At 42.5% G+C, this 27,890-nt stretch overlaps 2 protein-coding genes and 1 pseudogene across 11 annotated transcripts in view; 1 reads left to right on the top strand and 2 right to left on the bottom strand.

Annotated features, from left to right (window-relative positions):
• The window catches only part of LOC128422442 (zinc finger protein 665-like), a 352,200-nt gene that overhangs the window by 295,029 nt on the left and 29,281 nt on the right, over positions 1-27,890 (top strand). The window lies entirely within an intron of this gene.
• On the bottom strand, positions 905-27,121 carry LOC128422458 (zinc finger protein ZFP2-like). Of its 6 annotated transcripts, XM_053406516.1 has the most exons (4): positions 7,308-7,614; positions 6,122-6,294; positions 3,518-3,662; positions 905-2,631 (listed from the first exon to the last, which is right to left on the bottom strand). In XM_053406516.1, the coding sequence occupies exon 4, from the start codon at positions 2,479-2,481 to the stop codon at positions 1,441-1,443; it is 1,041 nt and encodes a 346-aa protein (XP_053262491.1). In that variant the 5' UTR covers positions 2,482-2,631; positions 3,518-3,662; positions 6,122-6,294; positions 7,308-7,614; the 3' UTR covers positions 905-1,440. The 6 variants fall into 6 exon arrangements, with proteins under 6 accessions (XP_053262491.1, XP_053262493.1, XP_053262494.1 ...); XM_053406518.1 differs by lacking the exons at positions 6,122-6,294; positions 7,308-7,614 and adding an exon at positions 26,980-27,121; XM_053406519.1 differs by lacking the exon at positions 3,518-3,662.
• LOC128422917 (zinc finger protein 658B-like) lies at positions 11,500-14,144 on the bottom strand (annotated as a pseudogene).

Below are 27,890 nucleotides of genomic sequence, written 5' to 3'. Positions count from 1 at the left end.
GTATTTTTTCATTGCTCGCTATTTCTTCTCTTAACTGCTCTAAGTTCCTCTCATAAGCTCTCTTTTCCCCTGCATTTTGCTGGATATAGAAGCCTCTAAGAAATGCTTTACTGGCATCCCAAATTATTCTTATATCAGTGTCTTGTGATTTATTGATTTCAAAGAATTATTTCAACAATTCTTGTGCTTTAATCACCAGATTTTCATCGTTTAATAAATTCTCATTTAATCGCCATCTTTTTTTACCCTTTTGTTTATTTTCTAATTCTAATATCACTGGATTATGATCTGTTATTGTATTTGGGTGAATCTCTGTTTTTTTAAATTTCTATTATTAAATTATTTGAGATCTAGATTGCATAAATTCTCTCTGACGATTGTTAGGCTTCTGAAAAGAGTGTGAACTGTTTCTCCAGTCGATTTTTGTCTCTCCATGCATCCCTTAGGTTTAAGCTGTCCACCATTTGAAAAAATGTATGTGGTGGTCTCCCTTTTCTAGATATTCTGCCCCTTTCTGTCCTGTCCATTTCTAATGAAGGGACTCCGTTGAGGTCCCTCACCTTAAGGGGGGAATCCATTCTCAGGCCGATCATCTTTCCTCAGAAGAGGAGCTGGAGGGGGGAAAGACATCCCCTTCGTTTCCAGTGGTCTCAGAAGGAGGGAGAGACACAGTCACGGAGCAGATTAGAGGGGAATTACCCAGCTACGAGAAAATGACAAGAGAAACAGACTCAGCTGGCCCTGAATCAGGAAGACAGAGTTCCTCTGAGTTCATTGCCGTGAAGAAGAGTGAACTCTGAGAGGAACACGTCCCTCACTCCATACATATAAATGGGTTCTCCCCTTTGAAGGTCCCTTCATGTTTCTTAAACATTACATTATAGCTAAAGCACTTTCTGCAATCCTTCCATTTAAAGTTATTGATAGTATGTAGGGTGTCAACTGGTAAAGTTCTTCCTGGCCACGAGTCTGTTGATGTAGGACTTCCACAAGGACTGAGCCTCAATATACTTTCCTGACGTTTATGTGGTTTGTCTTTTGTGTGAGTTTGTTGATGTATATCAAGGGTTCCACTCCGACTGAAGCTCCTTCCACATGCCATACATTTAAATGGTTTCTTCCCTGTGTGTCTGCTGATGTTTTCTAAGATTTCCACTTTGACTGAAGCTTTTTCCGCACTTCATGCATTTAAACGGTTTCTCCCCTGTGTGAGTCCGCTGGTGTAATTTAAGGTCTCCATTCTGACTGAAGCTCTTTCTGCACTCAATGCATTTAAATGGTTTCCCCCCTGTGTGAGTCCGTTGATGTCTTCTAAGCATTGCATTGAAACTGAAGCACTTGCCACACTCCACACATTTATATGGTTTCTCTCCTGTGTGTGTCCATTGATGTGTTTTAAGGTCTCCATTCTGACTGAAGCTCTTTCTGCACTCAATACATTTAAATGGTTTCCCCCCTGCCTGTGTGAGTCAATTGATGTCTTCTAAGGCCTGAATCGTAACTGAAGCTCTTTCCGCATTCCAAGCATTTAAATGGTTTCTCCCCTGTGTGAGTCCGTTGATGTGTTCTAAGGTATCCATTTCGACTGAAGCTCTTTCCACACTCCATACATCCATATGGTTTCTCCTCTGTGTGTGTCTGTTGATGTGATCTAAGTCCTGCATCGTAACTGAAGCTTCTTCCACATTCCATACATTTATATGGTTTCTCCCCTGTGTGAATCCGTTGATGTTTTTTAAGGTCTCCATTCTGACTGAAGCTCTTTCCGCACTCAATACATTTAAATGGTTTCTCCCCTGTGTGAGTCCGTTGATGTATTCTAAGGGCTCCATTTTCACTAAAGCTCTTTCCGCACTCCATGCATTGAAATGGTTTCTCCCCTGTGTGAGTCCGTTGATGCATATTGCGGTGCCCACTCTGACTGAAGCTCTTGCCACACTCCATACATTTATATGGTTTTTCACCAGTGTGAGTTCGCTGGTGTAATTTAAGTTCTCCATTCCGACTGAAGCTCTTCCCACACTCCCTGCATTCATATGGTTTCTCCCCTGTGTGAGTCTGGTGATGTGTATTGAGGTGTCCACTCTTACTGAAGCTCTTTCCACACTCCATACATTTATATGGTTTTTCACCCGTGTGAGTCCGTTGATGTGAACTTAAGTGTCCACTCTTACTAAAGCTCTTTCCGCACTCCCTGCATTTAAAAGGTTTTTCACCCGTGTGAATCCGTAGATGTGCACTTAAGTGTCCACTCTGACGGAAGCTTTTTCCGCACTCCATGCATTTAAATGGTTTTTCCCCTGTGTGAGTCCGCTGGTGTATATTGAGGAGTCCTCTTAGACTGAAGTTCTTCCCACACTCCCTGCATTGGAATCCTTTCTTGTCCATGTGAGTCCGCTGATGCGTTCTAAGTTTTCTACTATCAGTGAAACTTTTCCCACTCTCCATACCTTTAAATGTTTTCTCCCCTCTTGGAGTCATTGATGTGAGCTATGTGTGCTCATTCAATGAAGCATATCCCACATTTCACACATTTTAATTTCTATTCCTAATGAAATGAAAGGTGCCCCATCCCCTGGAATTCTGAATGTCTTCTCCATCACCTTCTTCAGAGTGGGAGGAAAGGAAATCCTGTTTGGGTTACAAGAAAGAGAACAAAGGGAAAGAGAACACATCAAGCGCCATTAGCCCCTTCTCTTATTTCAACATCTCCTACATTCTCCCATGTCCTACCCATGTTCCCAATTTTTTGGAAATGAAAAAGCAATGTCATCAAATGATAGTAATGCATCACCACCTTTCATAATCCTCAATCATCGTTAATAAAGCAGCATGATCTTGGAATACAGCCTTTTCAAATCAATTGTTTCCTCACAGAAAAGGCAGCTGCTCTCTGTCCAAGAAACAGTCCTCTCTTTCTCCGCTCCATCGTTCCTTTGGACATTCCCCATCCTCTGCATCATAATCCTCCATCCACCTCTAGACGTTTATGAATCACCTGCACAGTCCCATTGGCCACAGGAGGTCCATGTGGATTATTATGTGAGACCCTGGTCTACATCTTTTCCAGGGACTGTGGTCTGGGTCAGTCAGAGAATTAGTGACAAGACTTGGTGCTTGGGGTCAGCTGAATGGGTGCTCAGGGAAGCTCCTGTTCTTGGAGATGGACCTCCCTCTACATGCCTTGCATTGCATTGAGAGAGCAGGAGAAGCAGAAGGAAAGAAGATGGCAAATGGGAATCCCAATGGTTCTTTATAATGATGATGTGCTGCCTGATCTCAAGCCCCTCTTCTGACACAAGACTACCCTAATCTGGCACTGACAAACTGTACTTATCCCTTCATCCTTGAATATGTAGTGTTGATTTATTGATGGCCTGATGTTGTGATATTTCCAGAGACGTGAATTTATTCCTTATCTGTCTCAAATATCTGGGTACCTTTGGTGGAGGTCATGTCATGCACCTTATGGGGTAATTTATCCACCATTGGTCCCCACCCTGCACTCAGCTCTCACCTGTGGCTTCCAGAAGATGTCAGCATGCAACAGGGGCCACAATCCCAGGAATCGCTTCAACCGGCCGGCAAAACCAGGCGAGGATAGTTGATGGGTCTCAAATCCTTGGTGTATTAGGGAATTCTGCTGCAGGTGAAGGCAGGCCCTGGTCGATGGAGAGGAGGAGAACAACAGTGAATCCCACAGTCCAGAAGGCAGATTCTGCCCATGCTGCAGAGGAAAGTGAAGGGCCGATGGGATCGTCAACCGGGGAAGGAAGCCCATCGAGAAGGAAAACTCTGCTCCTAAACTTTCACTGCCTCTTGAGCTATGTTCAGGGGAAGAAAAGGCTATGGAGGAAAACCTACACAAATCCAGAGTGGAGTCTCTAAGATGGTTGGATGGTGTCCTGCACACCTTCTTCATTCAACTCCTGCAGCCAAGCTGGTGCCAAACATACTGCTCTGCTTTCCTTGGAACCATATCAGCCAGGCTGAGAAGGGGGTCTTGTTGTATAGACAGCCCAGGACCCCCAAACACACTGCCTATGCTTGCAGTGCTGCTAACACAGTGGTTTCAAGCGCAGAAACGAGCTCAAACCTCTTTATCAAAGTCTCTCCGATGTGGAACAAGGAAAACAGAAGTGCTGTTTACATCATACGCCCCTGTAAAAGTATTTGAAAAGACAAAGTATCCGGTGGCCCCTTGAAAGCTAATAAAAGTATTGTGGCGGAAGCTTTTGGGGGTGCAGGACCAGGAAAGCTCCTGCCACCCTGACCCTTCCAATGGGGACTCAGGCCTCATCATGGGACTTGAACTGCCCTGGCTGATTATCTCCAATGGGATAGATATTGAGAGGAAAGCTGTTTCCTGGTTCTGCTGGATCTCTTAGCAGCGGCTTTGGAGACCTTTGGCCATGGTGTCCTTCTGGACCCTCTAGGGGAGCTGGGGGCCCTGTTATGCAGTGGTTCCCCTCCTTCCTCCTGGGCCATGTCCAGAGAGTGGTGTTCAGACCCCTGGATGCTTACTTGTGGGGTGCCCCAGGGCTCCATCCTCTCCCCTATGCTTTTTACTCTCTATATGCAGCCACTGGGAGAGATCATCAGGGGGGTTGGGTTGGGTGTTCACCAGTATGTGGATGATGCCCAGCTCTTCTTCTCTTTCAAATTGGAACTAGTGAAGATGGTGAATGCCATGTGTGGCTGTCTGTAGGTGGTTGGAGGATGGATGGCGGCCAACACATTGAGGCTGAATCCTGACAAGACAGAAATACTGTCCCTGGGGGAGGATGGGGGCATTCCTGGTCCTGATGGGATAACTGTGCCCCTGAAGGACCAGGTGTGCAGCCTGTGGGTCATTTTGGACTCCCAGCTGTGCATGGAGGCGCAGATCAATTCTGTGTCCAGGGCAGCTGTCTGGCAGCTCCATCTGGTACACAGGATGAGACCCAAGTAGCCTGCAGACTGTCTGGCCAGAGTGGTGCATGCTCTGGTTATCTCCTGCTTGGAGTACTGCCAGCTGCTCTACATGGGGCTACCTTTGAAGGTGACTCTGAAACTGCAACTAATCCAGAATGGGGGAGCTAGACTAGTTACTGGGAGCAGCCACTAAGACCACATAACATTATTTCTAAAGTATCTCCCCTGGCTCCCAGCGCATTTCCGAGCACAATTCAAACTGTTGGTGCTGACTTTTAAAGTGTCTGTGGGATGTGAAACACAAGAGCAGTCAAGTACAATATCCCTAGAGTGGAAATAAAAGGGGATGTCTGGAGCAGCCAGTCAGAACTTCCGGTTTCTCCTAGGCTGGGACAGACTTCTTCTGCATGTGACTAGAGGTGGGCGCGAACTCACCTGCCCAGGTAACAAAAGAGCAGGACTGGTCAGCCACTCTCTCTCTGACTACATTCGTCGAAGAAGCAACATCTGCTTAGCCTAAGATGCTTTCTTGGGCTGTCTCCTTATGGGATAGTTTCCAGGTGTATGTAACTTTTGTAACTTAAGTCTGCCTTCTGGGATCCATTTGTGAACAGAATGTGTGAGTAAACTCTTTTTATACTTTTATAGAAGACTGTGTCGTGTCTATCTTTTTATGAGGGACTAAAGGGGAAATTACCAAGGAAACTTATTTTAGAGGCTTTAGCGAGCCTGAGCAAATGCATCCGCTCTAAGTTTAAAAAGGGGAATGTTACTCTGCTAAATTGTACAACTTGTTAGCACAAGTTGGAAAGGATATAATCAAACAATATATCCTCTCCTGCATCCCTGAACATTCCCACTGTGTCATGGTTGCATTTTTCAGGCATAGAAAAGTACAGATGTAATGTATAGTGATAATTCCTAACCTATTTGTTCAAGAAGGTTCTGGTAGCTTTACTCTGTATGATTCAAAGCTGGTGTTTTCTTTAGATCCTGGGGAGGCAAACTAAGGCCTGGGGGTATAAATGCGATGATGATGATGATGGTCTTGTGGGGTTTTTAAAAGTTATTTTGGAGCTCGTACTGCTATATCAGCTCATAAAATGTTATGGGTGGAGAAAATCACAGGGTTGCCATAAACTATAACCCCACCCAGGAAATCTCATTCATATACATTCTGTAAATTTGGGGAGGTCACACACCTCACCTGTGCTAATACTGGCAGTCTTTGGCCTGCACAGGCAAACCCTGTGTGTAGAGCCTCCAGCCACAGGCACTGTCTATCATGAAAATGGGTCCTTTGACTAGGAAGATTCATGTAGTCGTTGTCGTCGGATGCTGAAGGATTGTATCTCAGCTTGTCAGTCACTCTGACATTGCCTACAAAGAATAAGAGGAACAGAAATGTTTTGAGGTGCAATTTCTATTTCATGGACTCTGCACTCGTTTCTGATGACAGGTGTACATTATCCTCATCCTCAGTGAACCAGGCAGTGGAAAAGACAATAAAGATGGAAGCCTGAGAGAGAGGAAAAGGTTTCTGGCTGCTTCCTGGGTGGGATTGTGGAAACAAAGAGTCGCTTCTGAGAAGGCCTCTCCCCTCCCCTCTTCCTCTCGGGATTTCCTCTCCTCTCCAGGGGACCAGTGGTTGGACTGGGCAGAATCATTGTCTGGACAGGGCAGGGGCTTATGGGGGCTTATGGGGTGGGAAGAGGATGGAGACTGCAGGAAGGAAGGGGTGGGGTGACTGGACCCCCCACTTTCCAGGGATCCCTCTCTGGTCGCCTTGAGGGGGGGGCATTCCTGGCAGGAGGGAGAAGTCAAGGCGGCACCTCTGGAGATTCATCGTGGGCGTCATGATGGAGACGCCCTACCCAGACTCTCCTTCCTATCTCTCTCCCTCCCCCCCCCCGCCAATGCTGCCCTTCCCTGTCCCAGGGATGCTCCCCTCCCTCCCCCCACTTCCTTGACCCCCTCCCTCTCTCCTGAGTCTACCCTGCATCCAGAGGCTCCCTTGGCTCTGCTCACCCCACACCCTGCGCCCCCATCTCTCCAGCTGGAGGCGCCCCCCCCAAGACAAGCAGGGGAGGGACGGGGGTCTCTATCCCTCGTGTCGATTAACCCTTTCGTGGCCCAACTCTCTGCGCGGAGCCCCCAGCGCTCCGGGGATGCCTGCGCGGGGGACACGGGGCGATGGGGTCCTCATGGGGACTCCCTGGGTGGGGGTCCCATGCCCGCCCCTGTCAAGGCGCCTAAGGGGCCGAGAAAAACCCCCTTCGCAGCACGCGTGCAGGGATCCAGGCCCTGCCGACGGGGCCCACGAAAGGCGCTCTGGGGAGCTGGAGGGGTCTCTGGGTCCTTTTCTCCCCCTCCCCCCCCCGCGACCCCTTTACCTCTTTGTCCTCGCTCCCGATTCTCCTTTCCTTTCCTGCAACATCCACGTTGGGCGGGGATCCTCCTCTTCCCATCCTCCTCCCCTTTCCGAAAGCGCCCCCCCCAGATCTACGGGATAGAGCAGCAATCCGGAGTGGACGCTTCACTTGCGGGAGAAGCAGGCAGGTTGGGAGGGGGGCTCCCCCCTCATTTCCGGAGCGAAGCCGGATTGGAGGAGGAGGAGGAGCAATGTATTGGGGGCGGGATCTGGGATTGTGTGGGCGGGATGAGAGAAGGGTGTGCCGGGAGGGGAGGGAAAGTGTTGAGCGGGTGGGGGGGAAGGAGGAGAGGAAATCCCCCGCCCGGTCTTCCTTCTGGGATCAGGAGAGGGGGGAGGGGCTGATCCCGACAATCCAACAGCGAAGTCACAAAATGAGTTCTGCATGGAAATCAGATCAGACTCCGAGTTCGTGTTTGGGCAACGTTACAAGTCTGTCCATCGGGATGCCTGGCGATTCCTGCTCCCTGCCTTTTCCTGGCCAGCCTGAGAGATCACTGGAAAGGGCGGATTTCTTGACTCCAGAATCCATCATCGCAGACCCGTTTCATTCAGGCCTAGAGATCTGCTCTTTGGACCAGTCTGCTTGGATCATCAATGGATTATATGGATCATCCATGATGTCATACCCATCTCACGTGGGGGGGGGGCTCAGGAAGAATCTTCTGCCACGTGACTGGGGTCAGACAGGGCTGCTGTTTTGCTCTCCTTACTATTTCAGCTCAGGTTTTCCTGGCAGAAGTTACATTTCATCAAGAAATGGGTGCATTCATTGAGGAAACGGGGCTACATTGCAAAGAGGCAAATGTGTCTACTTTGTAACCACCCAGTGAGTTGTGTTGCAAAGGCCATTTGCAGAAAGGCTCCTATTGTATCACCTGCGGCTACATGCCGGAGTTTTGGTGGTTTGTGAGACTGTGTCTCTGTAAATGCGCTTATCCCCGTGCATTTATAATGGCATGACATTAAATCCCATGAGATCCACAAGCACCAGAACCATAAGCCCACCTAGGAGTCCAAAAGCACAGAACGAAGCAGCCCTATCAAAAGCTGGGTGTCGAACAACAACAACAACTTTTTTTGTACCCCACCCATCAAACTGGATTGCTCCAGCCACTCTGGGCAGCTTCCCAAAGAATAGAAGAAAAGATAACCCAACATGAAATATTAAAAGCTTCCCGATACGGAGCTGCTTTCAGGCGTCAATGGAGGCCGTATAATGGTTTATATCCTTGACATCTGGTGGGAGGGTGTTCCACAGGGCAGTCACCACAACCGAGAAGGCCCTCTGTAACCTCACTTCTCGCAATGAGGGACCTGCCAGAATGAAGCAGGACCACCTGGAGGAATTTTACCCTTATGCTTTCCATATAATTAGTTAGCCATATATAACCATATATAACCATATATCCTTATACGTAATGCTTTTTATATAATCCATGTTTGAATCATGAAGGCTTCTGCAAAGCTTAGGGCAAAATGCTTAGATTTGAAAAATCCAAAATGAACTCTGCCCCAGTTCTCTCCCCTTGTTCTTTTCAATGTCTCGCTAACATAAGGGGGGAAGCAATAAATCTGCTGTGCTGGCATTTTCCTCCTGTCCAGACAGGGTCCTGAGCAGCTAAAAACAGGAAGATGCTAACTGCAAAATGTCCCTGTTTGGCAGATGTTGCGTAGGAGAGCGTAAGGGCCGAATACAGTTCCTTTCTCCTTTTTATTAGGGGAAAGGTCGGACTAATGTTCAGACTGAAGAAAGCAGAAGTTGGGAGGGAACTCTTTACATGATCAGGGGGCAAGGCTTGAATTCGCTCATTGGTTTTATTTTTGCTGCCGTGTGCGATTGTATTTGATTATGTCATGATCTATGATGTATGTACTCAGGTATAAAGCCTCAGGGCGCTAGAGCTAAGACGCCCAGTCCCTGGAAACGATTCCACTGGGTCAATTATTGCTTAGCAATAAATATCACTTTCTTTTTCTCCACTGCTGCGTCTGTCACTTCTTGGACACAATTTGAGTGGGTCACTGGTACAAGAAGGCCCTCGGAGCTGGACCTCAGTGTCCGCGCTGAGCGATGGACGTGGAGACGCTCCTTCCCTTCTACTGGGCTGAGACCATTTGGGGCTTTCAAGGTCAGTGCCGGCACTTTGAATGGTGCTCGGAAGGGACCGGGAGCCAGTGAAGATTTCTTAGGACCCGTCTTCAGGGGCCAGCTGTTAGGGGGCCGTTCAGCTGCTGTCCAAAACTGAAGGTATCCTTTGCCGGAAGTAATCCATAAACCTCTCCTCCTCCGCCTTCTCGGGATGCCATTGGTGCGCGATGCTCCGGCTCTCGAGAGAGGGAGAGGCGTGAGTTGGGTGCGCTCGGCTTGCCAAGGGTTAAACGGAAACGAGCTAGATTCCTAGACAGGAAAGTAAGACGGGGGGGGCAGGGTCCTCCAGAGCGAAAGCCCAACCCCTCCCTTTCCTGCAAGACGTCGGGCTTGTGGGGGTCCCGTTGGTTCGGCTCTGCAGAGGCTGCCTGGGGGCGCCTGCTGGGATCCGGTGAGTCTCCTCTCTCCCAGGATAGGGCCCATGGGGAGAGCGGGGGTCCCAGCGCTGCATGGCGAGAGGGGGGCAAGTCAGGGCGCGGAGGGTCGCAGGAGGGCGGCAGCTCTGCTCTTGCTTTGCATGGATGCACTGCTGACCCCTTGGATCCAGGAGTGGGGAAATGCATGCAAATAAAGCCCATTCAGATGTATGGATCAGTATACCCTTGTATAACAGAGGTTGTAGGCGGATGGAAACATTCGGACATGAAATGTACCCTGGTCCCTAAAACCTCACTTGTGAAAGGAGAAGGAAGGAAGGCAGAGAAGAGAAAGCGCTTCCTCTTGCAGGGCAGAGTAAAACCTGTGGAACTGCCTCCCAAGAGCCAGGGAGGCCACCAATCAAGGTGGCCTTAAAAGAGGAGGAGACCAATCCGTGGAGGAGGAGGAGAGGGCGATGGGGGGGGTTCCTCTGCTCTATGGGGCAGCCCTATGGCCTGATCCTGCAGTGCTCATTTTCTCCTCCAGTGCTTAGTGTGTGTCCAGATGCAAGCGTGGCCTCTGAGATTGCCTGGGGTTGAGCTAGATGATCCTTGGGGTGCCATCCACCTCTACAGTTCTATGAAAGCACCACTGGAGGTCTCACAAGCCAAGGCACTGAGAGCAGGAGAGGTCCTGCTGGAAAGGAAACAACCAGTGCAACTGTTTTAAAACAGGAATCCAATGTGTTTGTTCTGGGGGGACTCAGTGGGGAGGGGTAGACCCATGGATGCCGCCTTGATCTCCTTGGGCAAAGAGGTGGGAGAGGAAAGTCCTTCATAAAGAGAGGCAGCCCAGCCAATCATCTGGCTGCTGCATTTTGGGGCAGTTCCCGAGTTGCCTTCAAGGCAGTTCCACACAGAGAGCGTTGCAACCATCCCATCTGGTGCAGAGCAGGAAGGACCAGGGCCATGTCCTCTCTGTTCCAAAAGGTCTGTGGGGTGGGGAAGTAGCCTGAGCTGGACATGGGCCTCAAGCAACCATGATGGACCCAGGAGAGCCCTCAAGTATTCATGACTGGGGAGGGGGCATGTTAAGCAATATAACTTCTTCTTCATCATCATCATCATCATCATCATCATCATTACTGTTAGTTCCCTGTCTGTAATCCAAATCTCCTAGAGCAGATTACAAAATTTAAAAAAACCAATAAAACAGTTGAAAACACATTACAGTGGTACCTCAGGTTAAGAACTTAATCCCTTCCGGAAGTCTGTTCTTGACCTGAAACTGTTCTTAACCTAGACACCACTTTAGCTAATGGGGCCTCCTGCTGCCGCCGTGCGATTTCTGTTCTCATCCTGAAGCAAAGTTCTTAACCCAAAGTACTATTTCTGGGTTAGTAGAGTGTGTAACCTGAAGTGTCTGTAACCTGAAGCGTCTGTAACCTGAAGCGTCTGTAACCCAAGGTACCACTGTACTCTCATAGAAAGGCGACTCCTACTTTATTTGCTTTTGAGTGCACACAGACGCACCCGTCTTGCATGCTTGAGTAAAGCAACTCCAGGGCAGGAGGAGAGTAGGGGCCACGTGTAGATCAATTGACACACTGAGGTCAAAAACACACAGAGAAGCAGCAGGATTTCTTCAGTAATAGTTTACTGAGCTTTCAAAGCATACAGTTCTCACTGGGTCCCCAGTGAGGCACAAAACTTTGCTCCTAAGAGCAAATCCAGTTTCAGCAGTAAAATCATACAGCACACAGGATACCTAAGTCAGGCACACACACCGGCAGAAGGGAGCAAGGGAGGAAAGAGGCTGGAACGACACAGGGCAATGGATGTGTGTGTGTCACTTCCTGTCGTCTGGGATGGAAGTCAGCAACTCGGCATCTGCAGGGGCTTCACGAAGAAAAGCTTCCAGGCAAATGGGCATCACAGAAACACACACTGTGATTCTTGGTATGTTGCCGTATCAATTGTTTTTGAAAGGTTATCATGACGTGGTCTAGAAACCAGTTTGGAACAATATATCGCCTGGCCCTAATCCTCACTGACCACCAGAAATCCAGATAAACACTCCTTTATAAATAAAGCACTTTTTGCAATCTTTTCATTTGAACTGCTTCTTCTCTTTGAGGTTGTTGATGGTTTGAAGGGTTTCAACTCCTAAAGTTCTTCCTGTCCGTAAGTCTGTTGATGTAGAATTTCCACTAGGACTGAACCTCTATCTACTTTCCTCATATTTATAAGGTTTGTCTTTTGTGTGAGTTTGTTGACATAAATCAAGGGTTCCTCTCTGACTGAAGCTGCTTCCACAGTCCATACATTTAAATGGTTTCTGCCCTGTGTGTCTGCTGATGTTTTCTAAGATTTCCATTCTGACTGAAGCTCTTTCCGCACTCCATGCATTTATATGGTTTCTCCCCTGTGTGAGTCCGTTGATGTCTTCTAAGTGTTCCATTATCACTAAAGCTCTTTCCGCACTCCAAACATTTAAATGGTTTCTCCCCTGTGTGAATCGGTTGATGTATATTGAGCTGTCCACTCTGACTGAAGCTCCTTCCACACTCCATACATTTAAATGGTTTCTCCCCTGTGTGAGTCCGTTGATGGCTTTAAAGGGCTGCATTGAAACTGAAGCTCTTTCCACACTCCATACATTTAAATGGTTTCTCTCCTGTGTGAGTCTGTTGATGTCTTCTAAGTTTTCCATTATCACTAAAGCTCTTTCCGCACTCCATACATTTAAATGGTTTCTCCCCTGTGTGAGTCCGTTGATGTGTTCTAAAGTTTCCATTGAAACTGAAGCTCTTTCCACACTCCAAACATTTATATGGTTTCTCCCCTGTGTGAATCTGTAGATGTGTTTTAAGGCTTCCATTCTGACTGAAGCTCTTTCCGCACTCCAGGCATTTAAATGGTTTCTCCCCTGTGTGAGTCCGTTGATGTGTTCTAAGTGTTCCATTTTCACTAAATCTCTTTCCGCACTCCAAACATTTAAATGGTTTCTCTCCTGTGTGAGTCCGTTGATGTCTTCTAAGTGTTCCATTTTCACTAAAGCTCTTTCTGCACTCCAGGCATTTAAATGGTTTCTCCCCCGTGTGAGTCTGTTGATGTCTTCTAAGTTTTCCATTGAAACTGAAGCTCTTTCCACACTCCAAACATTTATATGGTTTCTCCCCTGTGTGAATCTGTAGATGTGTTTTAAGGTTTCCATTCTGACTGAAGCACTTTCCGCACTCAATGCATTTAAATGGTTTTCCCCCTGTGTCAGCCAGTTGATGTCTTCTAAGGGTTGCATTGAAACTGAAGCTCTTTCCACATTCCATGCATTTAAATGGTTTCTCCCCTGTGTGAGTTTGTTGATGTCTTCTAAGGGTTGCATTGAAACTGAAGCTCTTTCCACATTCCATGCATTTAAATGGTTTCTCCCCTGTGTGAGTCCGTTGATGTCTTCTAAGGCTTCCACTTTCACTAAAGCTCATTTCACACTCCATACACTGAAATGGTTTCTCCCCTATGTGAGTCCGTTGATGTCTTCTAAGGCTTCCACTATCACTAAAACTCTTTCGACACTCGATACATTTATATGGTTTCTCCCCTGTGTGAATCCTCTGGTGCATTTTAACATATCTATTCTGACTGAAGCTCTTTCCACACTCCATACATTTAAATGGTTTCTCCCCTGTGTGAGTTTGTTGATGTGATCTAAGGGTTGCCTTGGAATTGAAACTCTTTCCACGCTCGATACATTTAAATGTTTTCTCCCCTGTGTGAGTTTGTTGATGTCTTCTAAGTGTTCCATTCTCACTAAAACTCTTTCCGCACTCCAGGCATTTAAATGGGTTCTCCCCTGTGTGAGTCCGTTGATGTAAAGTTAAGTTTCCCCTATGACTGAAGTTCTTCCCACACTCCCTGCATTTAAATAATTTCTGCCCTGTGTGAGTCTGTTGATGTATTCCAAGTTCATCACTTCGACTGAAGCTCTTTCCACACTCCATACCTTTAAATGGTTTCTCCCCTGTTTGAGTTTATTGATGTGAGATATGTGTGCTCATTCAGTGAAGCATATTCCACATTTCACACTTTTTAATGGCTATTCCTAATGAAACGAAAGGTTCCCCATCTCTCAGAATTCTGACTGTCTTCTGTATCACCTTCTTCAGAATGGGCGGAAAGGCAATCCTATTTTGGTTTCAAGGAAGAGAACAAAGGGAAAGAGAACACATCAAATGCCATTAGCAGCTTTTCTTATTTCAACATTTCCTATATTCCCCCGCCTCCTACCCATGTTCCCAGTTTTTAGGAAATGAAGATGCAATGATGTCAAATGATAGTAATGCATCACCACCTTTCATAATCCTCACTCATTGTTAATAGCGCAGCATGATCTTGGAATACAGCCTTTCCAATTTAATTGTTTCCTCACAGGAAAGGCAGCTGCTCTCTGTCCATGAAGAGGCCCCCCTTTTCTCTGGTTCATCGTTCCTTTGGACATTCCCCATCCTCGGCATCATAAACCTCCATCCACCTCTATCTCTCTCTCTCTCTTTTTTTAATCAGTTTTTACTGATTTTCATTATTACACATACACATAGAAGACATACACTCATACATTTATCCTCCCACCTAAGCTTTAAGCTCTGCCGAGCTTCGGACTTCCCTCCATCTCTTCGGTAAGTATCATATAGTTATAACATCGCGTATTCTATTTAATACTATTTTGTCTTATGCCGTTAGAGTTACTCCAACCCTGCCAGTGTCTTTAAAGTTTTACCATTTTCTCTTACATATACCAAATATTTACTCCAATTTTCAACAAACTTCATTTCATCTTGGCCCCATATTTTTCCCGACAATCTAGCCAATTCTGCGTAATTCATCATTTTGGTCTGCCATTCCATGATTGTAGGTAGAGTATCAGTTTTCCAGTTCTGGGCCAACATAGTTCTAGCTGCTGTTGTGGCGTACAAGAAAAGATTTTTATCCTTCTTTTTAATTTCCTTCCCTTTCAATCCCAATAAAAAGGCTTCAGGTTTTTTTAGAAAAGATTTTTTTGTACATATATATATATATAATAATTTTTATTGATTTTCCAACATACATTTATAATATCCAATCAAAATTTATCACATATTTTCTCTTTTGGACTTCCTTCAGCCTCTCTAACAATCATCCATTATTCAATTTTTTAATTACACATTTCCTAATTTTTATATTGCAATTTATATACCTTCACCCTCTTATTTTTCTTCTACACAATATTCCTCAAACATTCACAGAGCTTCTTGAAATCCCACTAGCGTTGTTTGCTCATCACATATACATTTCAAATAATCTGAAAATTTTCCCCAATCTTCAATAAACTTTTGGTCTCATAGGTATCTGATCTTCCCCGTTAATTTATCTAGTTCTGCATAGTCCATCAGTTTCATTCTCCATTCTTCTAACGTCGGTAGTTGTTCCTGTTTCCATTTTTGGGCCAGTAGTATTCTCGCTGCAGTTACTGCGTATTGGAAAAGTTTACAGTCCTTTCTATTTATCTCATTTCCTACTATTCCTAAAAGAAAAGCCTCTGGTTTCTTAACAAATGTATATTTCAACATCTTTTTCAACTCATTATATATCAATTCCCAGAAACCCTTCACCTTCTTGCAATCCCACCACATACGGTAAAATGTTCCCTCTTTTTCTTTACATTTCCAACCCTTATTACATGTTTTATACATTTTTGCCAATTTTACGGGTGTAATATACCATCTATAAACCATTTTCATCACATTTTCCTTTAACGCAGTGCATGCCGTAAATTTTATATTTTCATTCCATAATTTTATCCAGTCATTGAACTGTATATTATGACCCAAATCTCTGGCCCAGTGTATCATAACCGATTTAACTTCCTCGTCTTTTGTATACCATTCCAGCAACATTTTATACATTTTAGATAAAATTTTGTACTCATTATTTATTATTTCCATTTGAAATTTTGATTCTTTTTCATCAAAACCTCTTTCTTTAAAATCCTTTTTAAACATTTCATTAACCTGATAATAATGCAACCAATCATATACATGCTCCTTCACATCTTCATAAGATTTCATTTTCCATTTTCCTCCTTTTACTATCAATTCTTTATATGTAATCCAGTTCCCCCTTAAATTGACTTTCTTAAGACTCATAACTTCTAACGGAGATAGCCAGTGGGGAATTCTTGGTTCTAATAAACTTTTATACCTCTCCCATATTTCTATGAGAGATCTTCTAAAGATGTGGTTTTCGAAACCTTTATGGATTTTTTTCTTCTCACAACATAAATATGGGTGCCAGCCAAATCTGTTATCAAAACCTTCTAAATCTAACAAATCAGTATTTTTTAACTTTATCCATTCCTTCAACCGACATGAAGCTTCATAATATAATTTCAAGTCTGGCAGGGCGAAGCCTCCTCTTTCTTTCGCATCCGTTAGTAACTTAAACTGAATTCTTGGCTTCTTACCCTGCCAGATAGATCTTGAAATTGCTCTTTGCCATTCTTTAAAGATCACTGTCCCCTTGATTATTGGAATTGTCTGAAACAAAAACAACATCTTTGGCAGCACGCTCATCTTAATCGTTGAAATTCTCCCCCAAAAAGATAACTTCATTCGACCCCACACCTCTAGATCTTTCTTTATTCCCTTCCACACTGGCTCATAGATATTCTGAAACAAATCAAGATTCTTAAGGGTTAACCAGATTCCCAAATATTTAACTTTTTTCACCACTTCTATCCCTATTTGTTGTTGCATTGTTTCTATCATACCTTGTTCCATATTTTTTGTAAGTATTTTGGTTTTTTTCTTATTTAATATAAACCCTGCCACTTGACCAAATTGTTCAACTTCTTCCTTTTTTTTTATAATATTTTTATTAAACAATTTTTTATATAACAGAAACAAAACATACATAAACAAACATTCAACAATAATAAAACATAAAACAAGTACCATTTCATAACCCAATTTCTAAACCTTACTTCCTCGACCTCCTCTTACTTCCCATTTCTGTATTCCAAATTCTTACAGTTATTCAGCGAAATCTTGCCTTATTTTATTATAAATTTATGCTAATCACCCTTATTCTCTTTGTCATAACCATTACTGATAGTAACCATTTGTTTTAATCCAACATCATTCTAACTGTCTTAAATTGTTCAACTTCTTCCAAAACTACTTTTGCACTGTCCAGCGGTTCTTCCACTGTTATTACCAGATCATCGGCAATTTTTATAACTTTATACTGATTCTGGCCTACTGACACACCTTTTATTGCTTCATTTCTCCTTATTGAATTTAAGAAAATTTCCAGAACCATTATGAATAACAATGGTGAGAGAGGGCATCCTTGTCTCGTACCTTTTGATATTTTTAATTCTTCTGTAGTCATGTTGTTTACAATAAGCTTCGCTCTTTGTTCAGTATATATCGCTTTTATTCCATTAAAGAATTCTTTCCCCACTTCCATATATTCTAAATTTTTTAACATAAAGTCCCAAGAAATGTTATCAAAGGCCTTTTCTGCATCCACAAATATTAACGCAGCTTGTTTCTCATTCCTGGCTGTCAGATATTCTAACAAATTAATTATATTCCTTATATTATCTTTCATCTGTCTGCCAGGAAGAAAACCCGCCTGGTCTTTATGAATAATTTATTGTAATATCTTTTTCAACCTCTTCACTAAGATACTTGCAAAAATTTTGTAGTCTGCATTTAGCAATGAGATAGGCCTGTAATTTTTAACTTGAGTCAAATCAGAGTCTTGTTTTGGAATTAGTGTAATAAAAGCTTCTTTCCACGTCTCCGGCATTTCTCTATCCTGAAGAATATTGTTCATGACTTCTCTCCGCAGTGTAGACAGGATGTGCCTCATTTCTTTATAATAACTTGCTGTAAATCCATCTGGTCCTAGAGCTTTCCCTTTTTTCAACTTTTTTATGGCTTCTTTAATCTCTTCCATTTCTATAGGGGAATTCAGCCTTTCTTTCTTTTCTGTTGGGATCTTCTGCACCTTTTTTTCTTTTAAAAATCTTTCTATTTTTCTCATGTTATTTTTCTCTTTACTATTATATAAATGTCTGTAAAAATCCTAGAATCCTTTTCTGATACCTTTTGGATTAACTATCTCTTCTCCTTCTATGATGATTTTATTTATTGTATTCTGTTCCTTTCTTTTCTTAATTTGCCATGCCAGCCATTTGCCTGATTTATTTGCAAATTCAAAGCTCCTTTGTCGCAATTTTTTTATATTCCACTCCACTTCTTTATTTATTATCATAGCAAATTGTGTTTGCAGAGCTTTTATATTCTGTTTTATTTTCAAATTGTCTGGTTTCTCAATTAATTTTTGTTCATTGTCCATTATTTGTCTTAAAATTTCTTTCTTGCCTTTCTCTCTGCTTTTATTTTTTATTGAATTCTGTTGGATAAAAAATCCTCTCATCACCGCCTTGCTGGCATCCCACACAACATTCATTTTTGTACCCTTATTACAATTGTTCATAAAATACTCCGCCAGCTTCTTTTGTGCCCCCTCTAAAAATTTTTGATCATCTAGAAGGTAGTCATTAATTCTCCATATGAATGATGGAGTATTTCTTCATAACCTCTTATTTCACATTTGATTGGATTATGATCTGAGATCACTCTTGGTTGAATTTCAACTTGCATGATTCTTGGAGTTAATTCATTAGATACCCATATTTGATAGATTTGCGACATTGACTGATTCGATTCTGCATAAAACGTAAACTGTTTGTCAAGTGGATGTCTCAGTCTCCAAATGTCTATTAAGTTACAATTCTTAATCATGGAGAAAAAAGTATTGGGTAGTTTTCCCTCTTTACTCATTCCTGATGCTCTCAGTCTATCCATTTCCATTGACACTACTCCATTTATATCTCCCATTATTATAATCTTTTGGTCCATATAATCAAACAGTTTCTCTTCCAAATCTTTATAAAAATCAGTCTTGTTTCCATTTGGTGCATAGATCCCGACTGTTATTATTTTTTCACCTTGCCACTTGATCTGGATTGCAATTATTCTTCCTTCTTCATCTTTGAAAATTTGCTGAGCTTCAATTTTATTTCTTATATACAATACCACCCCTCTCTTTTTGTTTTTGTCTGACGATATAAATTCATTTCCTAGTCTTTTGTTGATCAAAACTCTTCTGTCTTCTCGCCACATGTGTCTCTTGTAAACATATTATATCCAAATTTTCCTTTTTTAGATATTGTTCAATTTTATTCCGTTTTTTCCTATCGTTCATCCCATTAGTATTCCAGTTCCATAATTTTAACGCCATCTTGGTATCCTAATTAATTAAATTTTATTTAAAATTTTATAATCTTTCTTCTTCTTCTTCTTCTTCTTCTTCTTCTTCTTCTTCTTCTTCTTCTTCTGTGTTTCTTTCATCTTCTTCTTCCCCCTCTCCCAATCCACTTTCCCCCGTAGCTCCTGCTCCTGCTGCTGCACCTCTTATTTCTTCCTCTTCTGGTCTTAATTCCTTGTATCTTCTCAGAAACTTGCTTGCTTCCTCTGGGCTTGTGTGTTTGTGTTTCTTACTTTTATAGAAAAAAGAGATCCCCTCTGGAAATTCCCACTTGAATTCTATTTTGTTCTTCTTTAAAATTTGCACCAATGGTTTATATGGATCTCTCAGTTTCAACAGTCTGATCAGTATTTCTTTAAAAATAATTACATAATTCCCATCGATATTCAATCTTTTCTCTCTGTTCATCTGCAAGATCATTTTTCTCATTTCTCTGTCCTTGAATATAATTAGACAGTCTCCCGGAGATTTCCTTGTCTTAGTTGTTCTTGCCTTCATTCTAAATGCATTTTGCACTGTCATAGCTACCTCCTCTGGTTGAAGTTCTAACCATTGTGCTATTTCTGCAATCAGTCTCTCTTTAATATTTTCACCCTGTATCTCTGGTACGGCTCTCAACCTCAAATTAGTCTCCTGCTGCCTCAATTCATTCATAGCAATCACATCCAAGACTTCTTCTTGTGTTTTATTAATCTTCGACATTTCTACCTTTATTTTCTCCTCTTATCTCCTCACTTCCCTCATTTCCTGTTTTGTCCTCTTCATCCCCTCCTCCAACGTTTCTGTTCTCTTAGTCACATCTTTCTTTTTCTTTTTTTTTCTGCATTAAATTTTTATTGATATTAATATTATATACATATAAACCTATACAAAATCCAACATAAAGGTTACACATAATATAACAAATCCATAAATCCTAAATATAGCTCTAGGCTCTGCCGAGCCTTGGACTCCCCTCCACTCCTTTGGTAAGACTCTAATAAATTCTATCAACACGTATTTTGTCTTTTCTAAGAGCTAACCCATTACTGTTGAAGTTGTTCCAGTCCCGCCAGTGTCTTTTATAATTTGATTCCAATGTACGTCGCATATTTAACCCAATTGTCATGAAATTTCTGTTCATCTTGATCTCTTATTCTTCCCGTTATTCTAGCTAGCTTGGCATAGTTTATCAATTTGACCTGCCAATCGCTTATATTTGGTATAACCTCCGTTTTCCAATTTTGCGCTAACATGATTCTTGCGGCTGTAGTAGCATATAGGAATAGTACCTTATCCTCTTTTTTAATTTCTTTATCCATCATTCCTAGCAGAAAAGCTTCAGGCTTTTTGGGAAACGTGTATCTAAAGATTTTTTTAAGTTCATTATAAATCGATTCCCAAAATCCTTTTACTTTACTACATAGCCACCACATGTGATAGAAATCACCATCCACCCTTCCACATTTCCAACAGCTCTTATTCTTTAACCTATACATCTTAGCCAACTTCACTGGTGTGAGGTACCACCTATATATCATTTTCCAGATGTTTTCCTTTAATATCGTACATGCCGTAAACTTCATGTTAACATTCCACAATTCCTGCCATCTCTCAAATTCGATGTTATAACCAATATCTATGGCCCATTTAATCATGGTCTCCTTCACCTCCTCATCTTTTGTATACCACTCTAATAAGATATCATAAATTCTTGACAATGTTTTGTTCTTACTTTCCACAACTTCCACATTAAATTTAGATTTTTTATCTTCAAATCCTAATTTCTTTTTATCTTCTTTCAACAAATCATTTACCTGGTGGTATTGCAACCACCCGGTAAGTAAGTTTTTAATCTCTTCATATGGTCTCAGTTTTATGCCTTGATCCGTTTTTCTTGTAAGTTCTTCATATGTGGCATTCTTTCCTTCCATATTAATCTTTTTGACCGTTAGCACCTCTACTGGTGAAATCCACCAGGGTGTCTTCCTTTCCAGTAAATTTTTATTTCTTTCCCATGCTTGAAATAATGGTCCTCTAAAAATATGATTTAGAAAGCCTCTATGCACTTTCACCTTTTCATACCACAGGTACGAGTGCCACCCGTACCTGTTGTCAAAGCCTTCCAAATCCAAGATGTCTCTATTTTCTAACCTTATCCAATCTTTCAGCCACAATAGACATGCCGCCTCATTTCCTGTTTTGTCCTCTTCATCCCCTCCTCCAACGTTTGTGTTCTCTTAGTCACATCTTTCAATTGTCCCTTTAATTCATTTACTGTTTCATCAATTTTTTTGTCCATTTTTCCAATCCTTTTGTCCATTTGTTCTAATTTGGCCTCTAATTTTTTTTCACTCTGCTTTGTATCATTTTTAATTTCTCCAAACATTTTCAATATTTCTCCCTTAAAATCTGACTCTTGTTTTGAGCTTCTCCTATCTGCCGGTGTCCCCCCTTCACTTGTTTTTTTCTGCTGGTGCGACATATCTTTTAGTCTCTTCACACTCCTACCAAAGTTAATTAATGCACCAAAATTAGCACAACCAGTATATAAGGCCCAATACAATATTTAGCAAAACCCAATAACATATAAAAACTAACACCGAACTCCTCCGATCAATATATCAACTCAGGTATTTCCTACATCACAAAATAAATGGCCAGAATAAAAATAAAATATAACCCAATGGAGATACTCTTATTATCTTAAAAAATCCCAAAAGAGAGAATATAATCGTGATACTACTTTTAGCCTTTTTGTTAGGAGAATTCACTAATTCACAGTCCTCAAATTTCAAATTTTTGCCAAGGTTTTAAAACTTTTCATTAATGAAGAGACGATAGAAAGACGAAAATCTTCTTGCCACCACTTAGGCTAATTCTAATCCGTCATTTCGAAAATAAAATGCAACAGGGGAAGAAAAGGACCAAACCATAGTAAAAAATAATATATTTTCTCAGTTTTGTTATTGCCAGTTATTTTAGATTTTAATTATACCCCAATTATAATCCAATGTAGTCTTCAAACTCTCCAATCCCAGATTAGTCCAAGGAAGGAAGTAAAGAAGAAGTAGCAGAAAACCATAAAATAAGTCCCACAAAAAAAAGAAAGAAAAGAAAAAGGGGAAAAAAATTATACCCAGAGCAGGATTCTTCTGAGGAATGATCTCAATCAGTTACCAGCCTTATCCATTCGTTAAAACCACTCTACAAAGCTTCTGCAATGGTGTTATACTCCAACGACAAGGGAAGGAAGGGGGGGAGGGGCAGTGGGGGGCAGTGTTTTTTTAGAAGTTAATTTTGACGCTCACCATCAACCCTTAAAACCTGTGGCATTGTTCAATTTCAAAAGTCAGATTATTATAATCTATTACAGTGCATAAAACTTTCCCTTTTATCCGTTAAAATATTCACTTCTCCAAAAACGTTGCTGGTATTTTTCCAGAGTATAGCAATGTAACAGTGGCGACGGAAGTCCTTACATCCAGTTGCGCAGTTCTTTATTGAAAGTGAAACTAAGAATTCCTTCTAATCTTGTCTCTTTCTTTCCCCCACCAACACACCGAAGATTTGCCAAAAATAACAGTCAAACGTCCCTCTGCTTCCTCTTCTGTTTCTTTTTTATCTTATTGCTAGTTCTTAGCTATTTTCTTAGCTTAGACGTTTTAGAGGAGAAAGCGGCAACGACCGCTAGCCATTACTCACACAGCTTGCTCCCGCTCTGCTGACAGTTCTGCGTCTGTTTTCAATTGCAGATACAGCTGAACTCCACATTTAATTCTTTTTGCTCCGAAACCTTCCTTTAGCCTTGAACTTCCAAATTCTATCCCAATTAGGTCCGAATTTCTTAAGCTTGAGTGTCGGTCGCTTCCCTTGCAAGTTCAGGGCTACGCTTTTTAGAGGATAGTTAATGGCTTCCCTCTGCCTGCTTCTCTCTCCGCCATACTCTTCACCCTTACAGGGCTACCTGACGGCCAGGCGGTTTGCAAATTGGCTTGCCGGGAACCAGACCCTCAATGTTCTCCACTGAGGGTATTTTGGGGGGCTACTGCGCCCTGTAGCAACCCTTTTTTCCTCAAAAAGCACGGAATCTCCCAGCCGGAAAGATTCCCACTTGCGACAGGTTCGCGCTCAACAGGAAGTCCACGTACTTAAAGATTTTTTTAAGCTCATTATATATTGATTCCCAAAAACCCTTCACTTTCCCACAAACCCACCACATATGATATAAGTCTCCTTCTGCCTCACCACACTTCCAACACTTCCTATTTTTTATTCTATACATCTTTGCCAATTTTACCGGCGTGAGGTACCACCTATATATCATTTTCCACATATTTTCCTGTAAGGCCGTACACGCCGTAAATTTCATATTGACATTCCATAATTCACGCCACGCTATATTCTATATTATATCCAAAATCCATGGCCCACTTAATCATGGCTTCTTTTACCTCCTCATCTTTAGTAAACCAGTCCAGTAATAAGTCATACATTTTGGACAAAAGTTTGTTGTTACCTTCTATAATATCGATTTGAAATTTTGATTTCTTTTCCTCAAATGCCAACTTTTTTTTATCCTTTTTTAGTATCTCATTAACTTGGTGGTGTTGTAACCACCCTGTCAATAGGTTCTTTATTTCTTCATACGTCTTTAACTTAATCCCCTGCTCCGTTTTCATAACAAACTCTTCATAAGTAGCTCTCTTTCCTTCCATATTAGTTTTTTTTGTAATCAATACGTCAGTTGGTGAGATCCACCAGGGGGTTTTCTTTTCTAACAAATTTTTATTTCTTACCCAAACATCATATATGGGTCCTCTAATTATAAGATTTAAGAAACTCCTGTGGACTTTTGCTTTACCATACCACAGGTACGAGTGCCACCCGTACCTGTTGTCAAATCCTTCTAAATCTAGAAGGTCCATATTCTCTAGTTTTATCCAATCTCTTATCCATATTAAGCAAGCTGCTTCATAATAAAGAATCATGTCTGGCAAGGAAAAGCCACCTCTTTCTTTTTTGTCCACTAAGATCTTCATTTTTATTCTTGGTCTCTTTCCCTGCCAGACAAATCTTGCCAATATTTTCTGCCATTCTTTACATTGTTTCAACCCTTTGATCACTGGTACTGTTTGGAATAAGAATAGCATTCTAGGTAAGACATTCATTTTAATCACTGATATTCTCCCTAAAAAAAGAGAGTCTCAGTCTATTCCAGATATCCAAGTCTTTCTTAATTTCTCTCCATGTGGTGTCATAGTTATCTTTATATAGATTTATGTTTTTTGCTGTCAACCATATTCCCAGATATTTGACTTTGTTAGCCGCTGTGATTCCTGTCTCTTGTTGCAGTTCTTCTGTTTCTTCTTTGCTTATGTTTTTCACTAACATTTTAGTCTTGTTCTTATTAAGTTTAAACCCTGCTACTTTGCCAAATTCTTCTATTTTTTGTAGTGCCTCTTTTAAGCTTTTCTTTGGATCTTCCAAAGTTAATACTATATCATCCGCAAACGCTTTTATTTTAAAATCTTTATGTCCAACCTTAATCCCTTTAATTTCTGGATTTTCTCTCATGGTCTTGTTGAGTACCTCTAGTACAGTTAAAAACAACAGGGGGAATAGAGGACACCCCTGTCTCGTCCCTTTTGAGATATCAAAAATCTCCGAAACATTATTATTTATAATGAGTTTGGCTGTTTGATTGTGATATATTGCTTCTACACCCTTCATAAATTCCTCTCCTATTCCCATTATTTTTAAATTCTTTTTCATAAATTGCCAGGAGACATCAAATGCTTTCTCCGCGTCGATAAAAATCAACACTGCTTGTTTATCAATTCTGTTTTCTAAACATTCGATAATATCTAATACCATTCTCACATTATCTTTCAGCTGTCTCCCCGGTAAAAAGCCAGCTTGATCTTTATGGATTACTTTGTTTAGAAGCTGTCAGGGAACTGACATCAGAGATCAACGGAGAGGGAAGTCGCTCCGAGGATGCAGGGGAGGGAACCAGCAAGGAGAGAGGGAGAGCTTCCGCTGGGGAAGGAAACCAAGGTGACACCAGGAAGAAAGGGGAGGCCGAGAGTACTTCGGAGGGAAGGCTCCGAGACTCTTCCAGTGAGATCAGTGGGGAGAGCGCAGGACCTCCGCTTGGCACGCCTACTCTGCGCAGAAGGCTTCCGCGCAGAGAAGCTAGGCGGAGATTGGGGGTCAAGGAATTTTTATGTTGGAAGAAGTTCAGGAAACGCCCACTGACGGATACTGGCAGTGATTAAGACAGTCGTGTTTGCAAGGCGCTGTCAAACCAGGGAAAGTTTGAGCTATATAACCTGCTTGGAGCGGTTTGGAGTTTTACGCATGAGCAACACCATTTCCCATTACACTAAGGCTTCCATTTTCACTAAAGCTCTTTCCACACTCCATGCATTTAAATGGTTTCTCCCCTGTGTGAGTCAGTTGATGGTTCCTAAGGCTTCCACTATCGCTAAAGCTCTTTTCACACTCCATATACTGAAACGGTTTCTCCCCTGTGTGAGTCCGTTTGTGCAATTTAAGGTTTCCACTCTGACTGAAGTTCTTCCCACACTCCCTGCACTTAAAACATTTTCTCTCTGTGTGAGTCTGCTGGTGTGTTCTAAGTTTTGCAATGAAAGAGAAGCTCTTTCCGCATTACATACCTTCTTTCTTTTTTGTGTTTTTTTGGGTTCTTTCTTTTTTGTGTTCGTTGATGTGAACTATGTGTGCTCATTCAGTGAAGCATATTCCACATTTCACACATTTTAATGGCTATTCCTAATGAAACGAACGGTGCCCTGTCCCCTGCAATTCTGTCTTCTCCATCACCTTTTTCAGAGTGGACAGAAAGCAAATCCTGTTTGGGTTTTAAGAAAGAGAACACAGGGGGGAAAAGGACACATCAACCGCCATTAGCACATTCTCTTATTTCAACATCTCCTACATTCTCCCATGTCCTACCCATGTTCCCAATTTTTAGGAAATGAAAATGGTATGATGTCTAATGATAGTAATGCATCAGCAAACTTTCATAATCCTCAATCATCTTTAAGAACACAGCATGATCATGGAATACTGTTGTCCTGTGGGACTGCCTTTCAAATCAAGTGGTTGCCCCCATTTCCATCTCTAGATCTTCATGAATCACCTCCACAGTCCCACTGACCTCAGGAAGTCCATATGGACAATTTTGGGAGACCCAGGCCTTCATCTCTTCCAGGGACTGTGCTCTGGCTCAATCAGAGAACTAGTGACAAGGCTTGGTGCTTGGGATCAGCTGAATGGGTGCTCAGGGAAGCTCCTGTTCTTGGAGATGGACCTGTCTACGTGGCTCACATTGCATGGAGACAGCAGGAGAAGCAGAAGGAAAGCAGATGGCACATGGGAATCCCAGGCGGAAACACCCACCCCAATGGTTCTTTATAATGATGATGTGCTGCCTGATCCTGTGCTTGTCTTCTGACAGAGGACTATCCTAATCTGGCACTGACAAAGCTGGATATTCAAGGAAAATAGATAAGTGTACTTAATGGAAACTTCATCCTTGAATAGGTAATATTGATTCATTAATGGCCTGAAGTTGTGTTATTTATGGAGACATGAATTTATTCCTGATCTGTCTTAAATATCATAATTAGAGGATGTCTTGGGGTGTTAGAGGAGAGGCGGTACCTTTGGTGGGGGAAATGTCATGCACCTTCTCGGGTAATCTATCCACCATTGGTCTCCACCCTGCACTCAGCTCTCACCTGTGGCTTCCAGAAGCTGTCAGCATGCAACAGGGGCCACAATCCCAGGAATGGCTTCAACCGGCTGGCAAAACCAGGTGAGGATAGCTGATGGGTCTCAAATTCTTGGTGGGTTGGGGAATTCTGTTGCAGGTGAAGAAAGACGCTGGTGGATGGAGAGGATGAGAACAACAGTGAATCCCACAGTCAAGAAGACAGATTCTGCACATCCTGCAGAGGAAAGGGAAGGGAGCCCATCGAGAAGGAAAACTCTGATCCTAATCCTTTGCTGCCTTATGACTTATCTTCAGGAGAAGAAAAGGCTATGCAGGAAAACTTACACAAATCTTGAGTGGAGTCTCTAAGATGCTTGGATAGTGCCCTGCACACCTCCTGCCAGCAACTCCTGCAGCCGAGCTGGTGCCTAACGTACTGCTCTGCTGAGAAGGGGGTCTTGTTGTCTAGGCAGCCCAGGACCCCACAACACTTTCCCCAGGCTTCCATTGCTGCTAACACAGCAGTTTCAGGCGGAGAAATGAGCTCAGACCTGTGTATCAATATCTCTCCAATGTGGAACAAGGGAAACAGAAATGCCACTTACATCATACAGCACTGTAAAAGTATTCAAAATATTTGTTTTTTGAAGAAAAGACCACCATGTATCATGTGGCCACTTGAAAGCTTATAAATGTATTGTGGCTGAGGCTTTTGTGGGCTGCAGGACCAGGAAAGCTTCTGCCACCATGATCCTTCCAGTTGGGATTCAGGCCTCATCATGCAACAGAAACTGTCCTGGTTGTGCTGCTTGATGATCTCTGATGGGCTAGAGTCTGAGGGGAAAGCTGTTTCCTGGTTCTGCTGGATCTATCAGCGGCTTTGAAGACCTTTGACCATTGTATCCTTCTGGACCCTCTAGGGGAGCTGGGGGCACA

The sequence above is a fragment of the Podarcis raffonei genome, chromosome 10 (assembly GCF_027172205.1).
Source record: "Podarcis raffonei isolate rPodRaf1 chromosome 10, rPodRaf1.pri, whole genome shotgun sequence".
Taxonomy (NCBI): domain Eukaryota; kingdom Metazoa; phylum Chordata; class Lepidosauria; order Squamata; family Lacertidae; genus Podarcis; species Podarcis raffonei.
The sequence above is the reverse complement of the archived record's forward strand: the minus strand, read 5'-3'. Positions and strand labels throughout refer to the sequence as shown.

Coding starts and splice junctions, on each gene's coding strand:
- LOC128422458 (XM_053406518.1), bottom strand. CDS start 2,481: ATGACTCCAAGAGGGGAGAAAACATTTAAAGGTATGGAGAGTGGGAAA.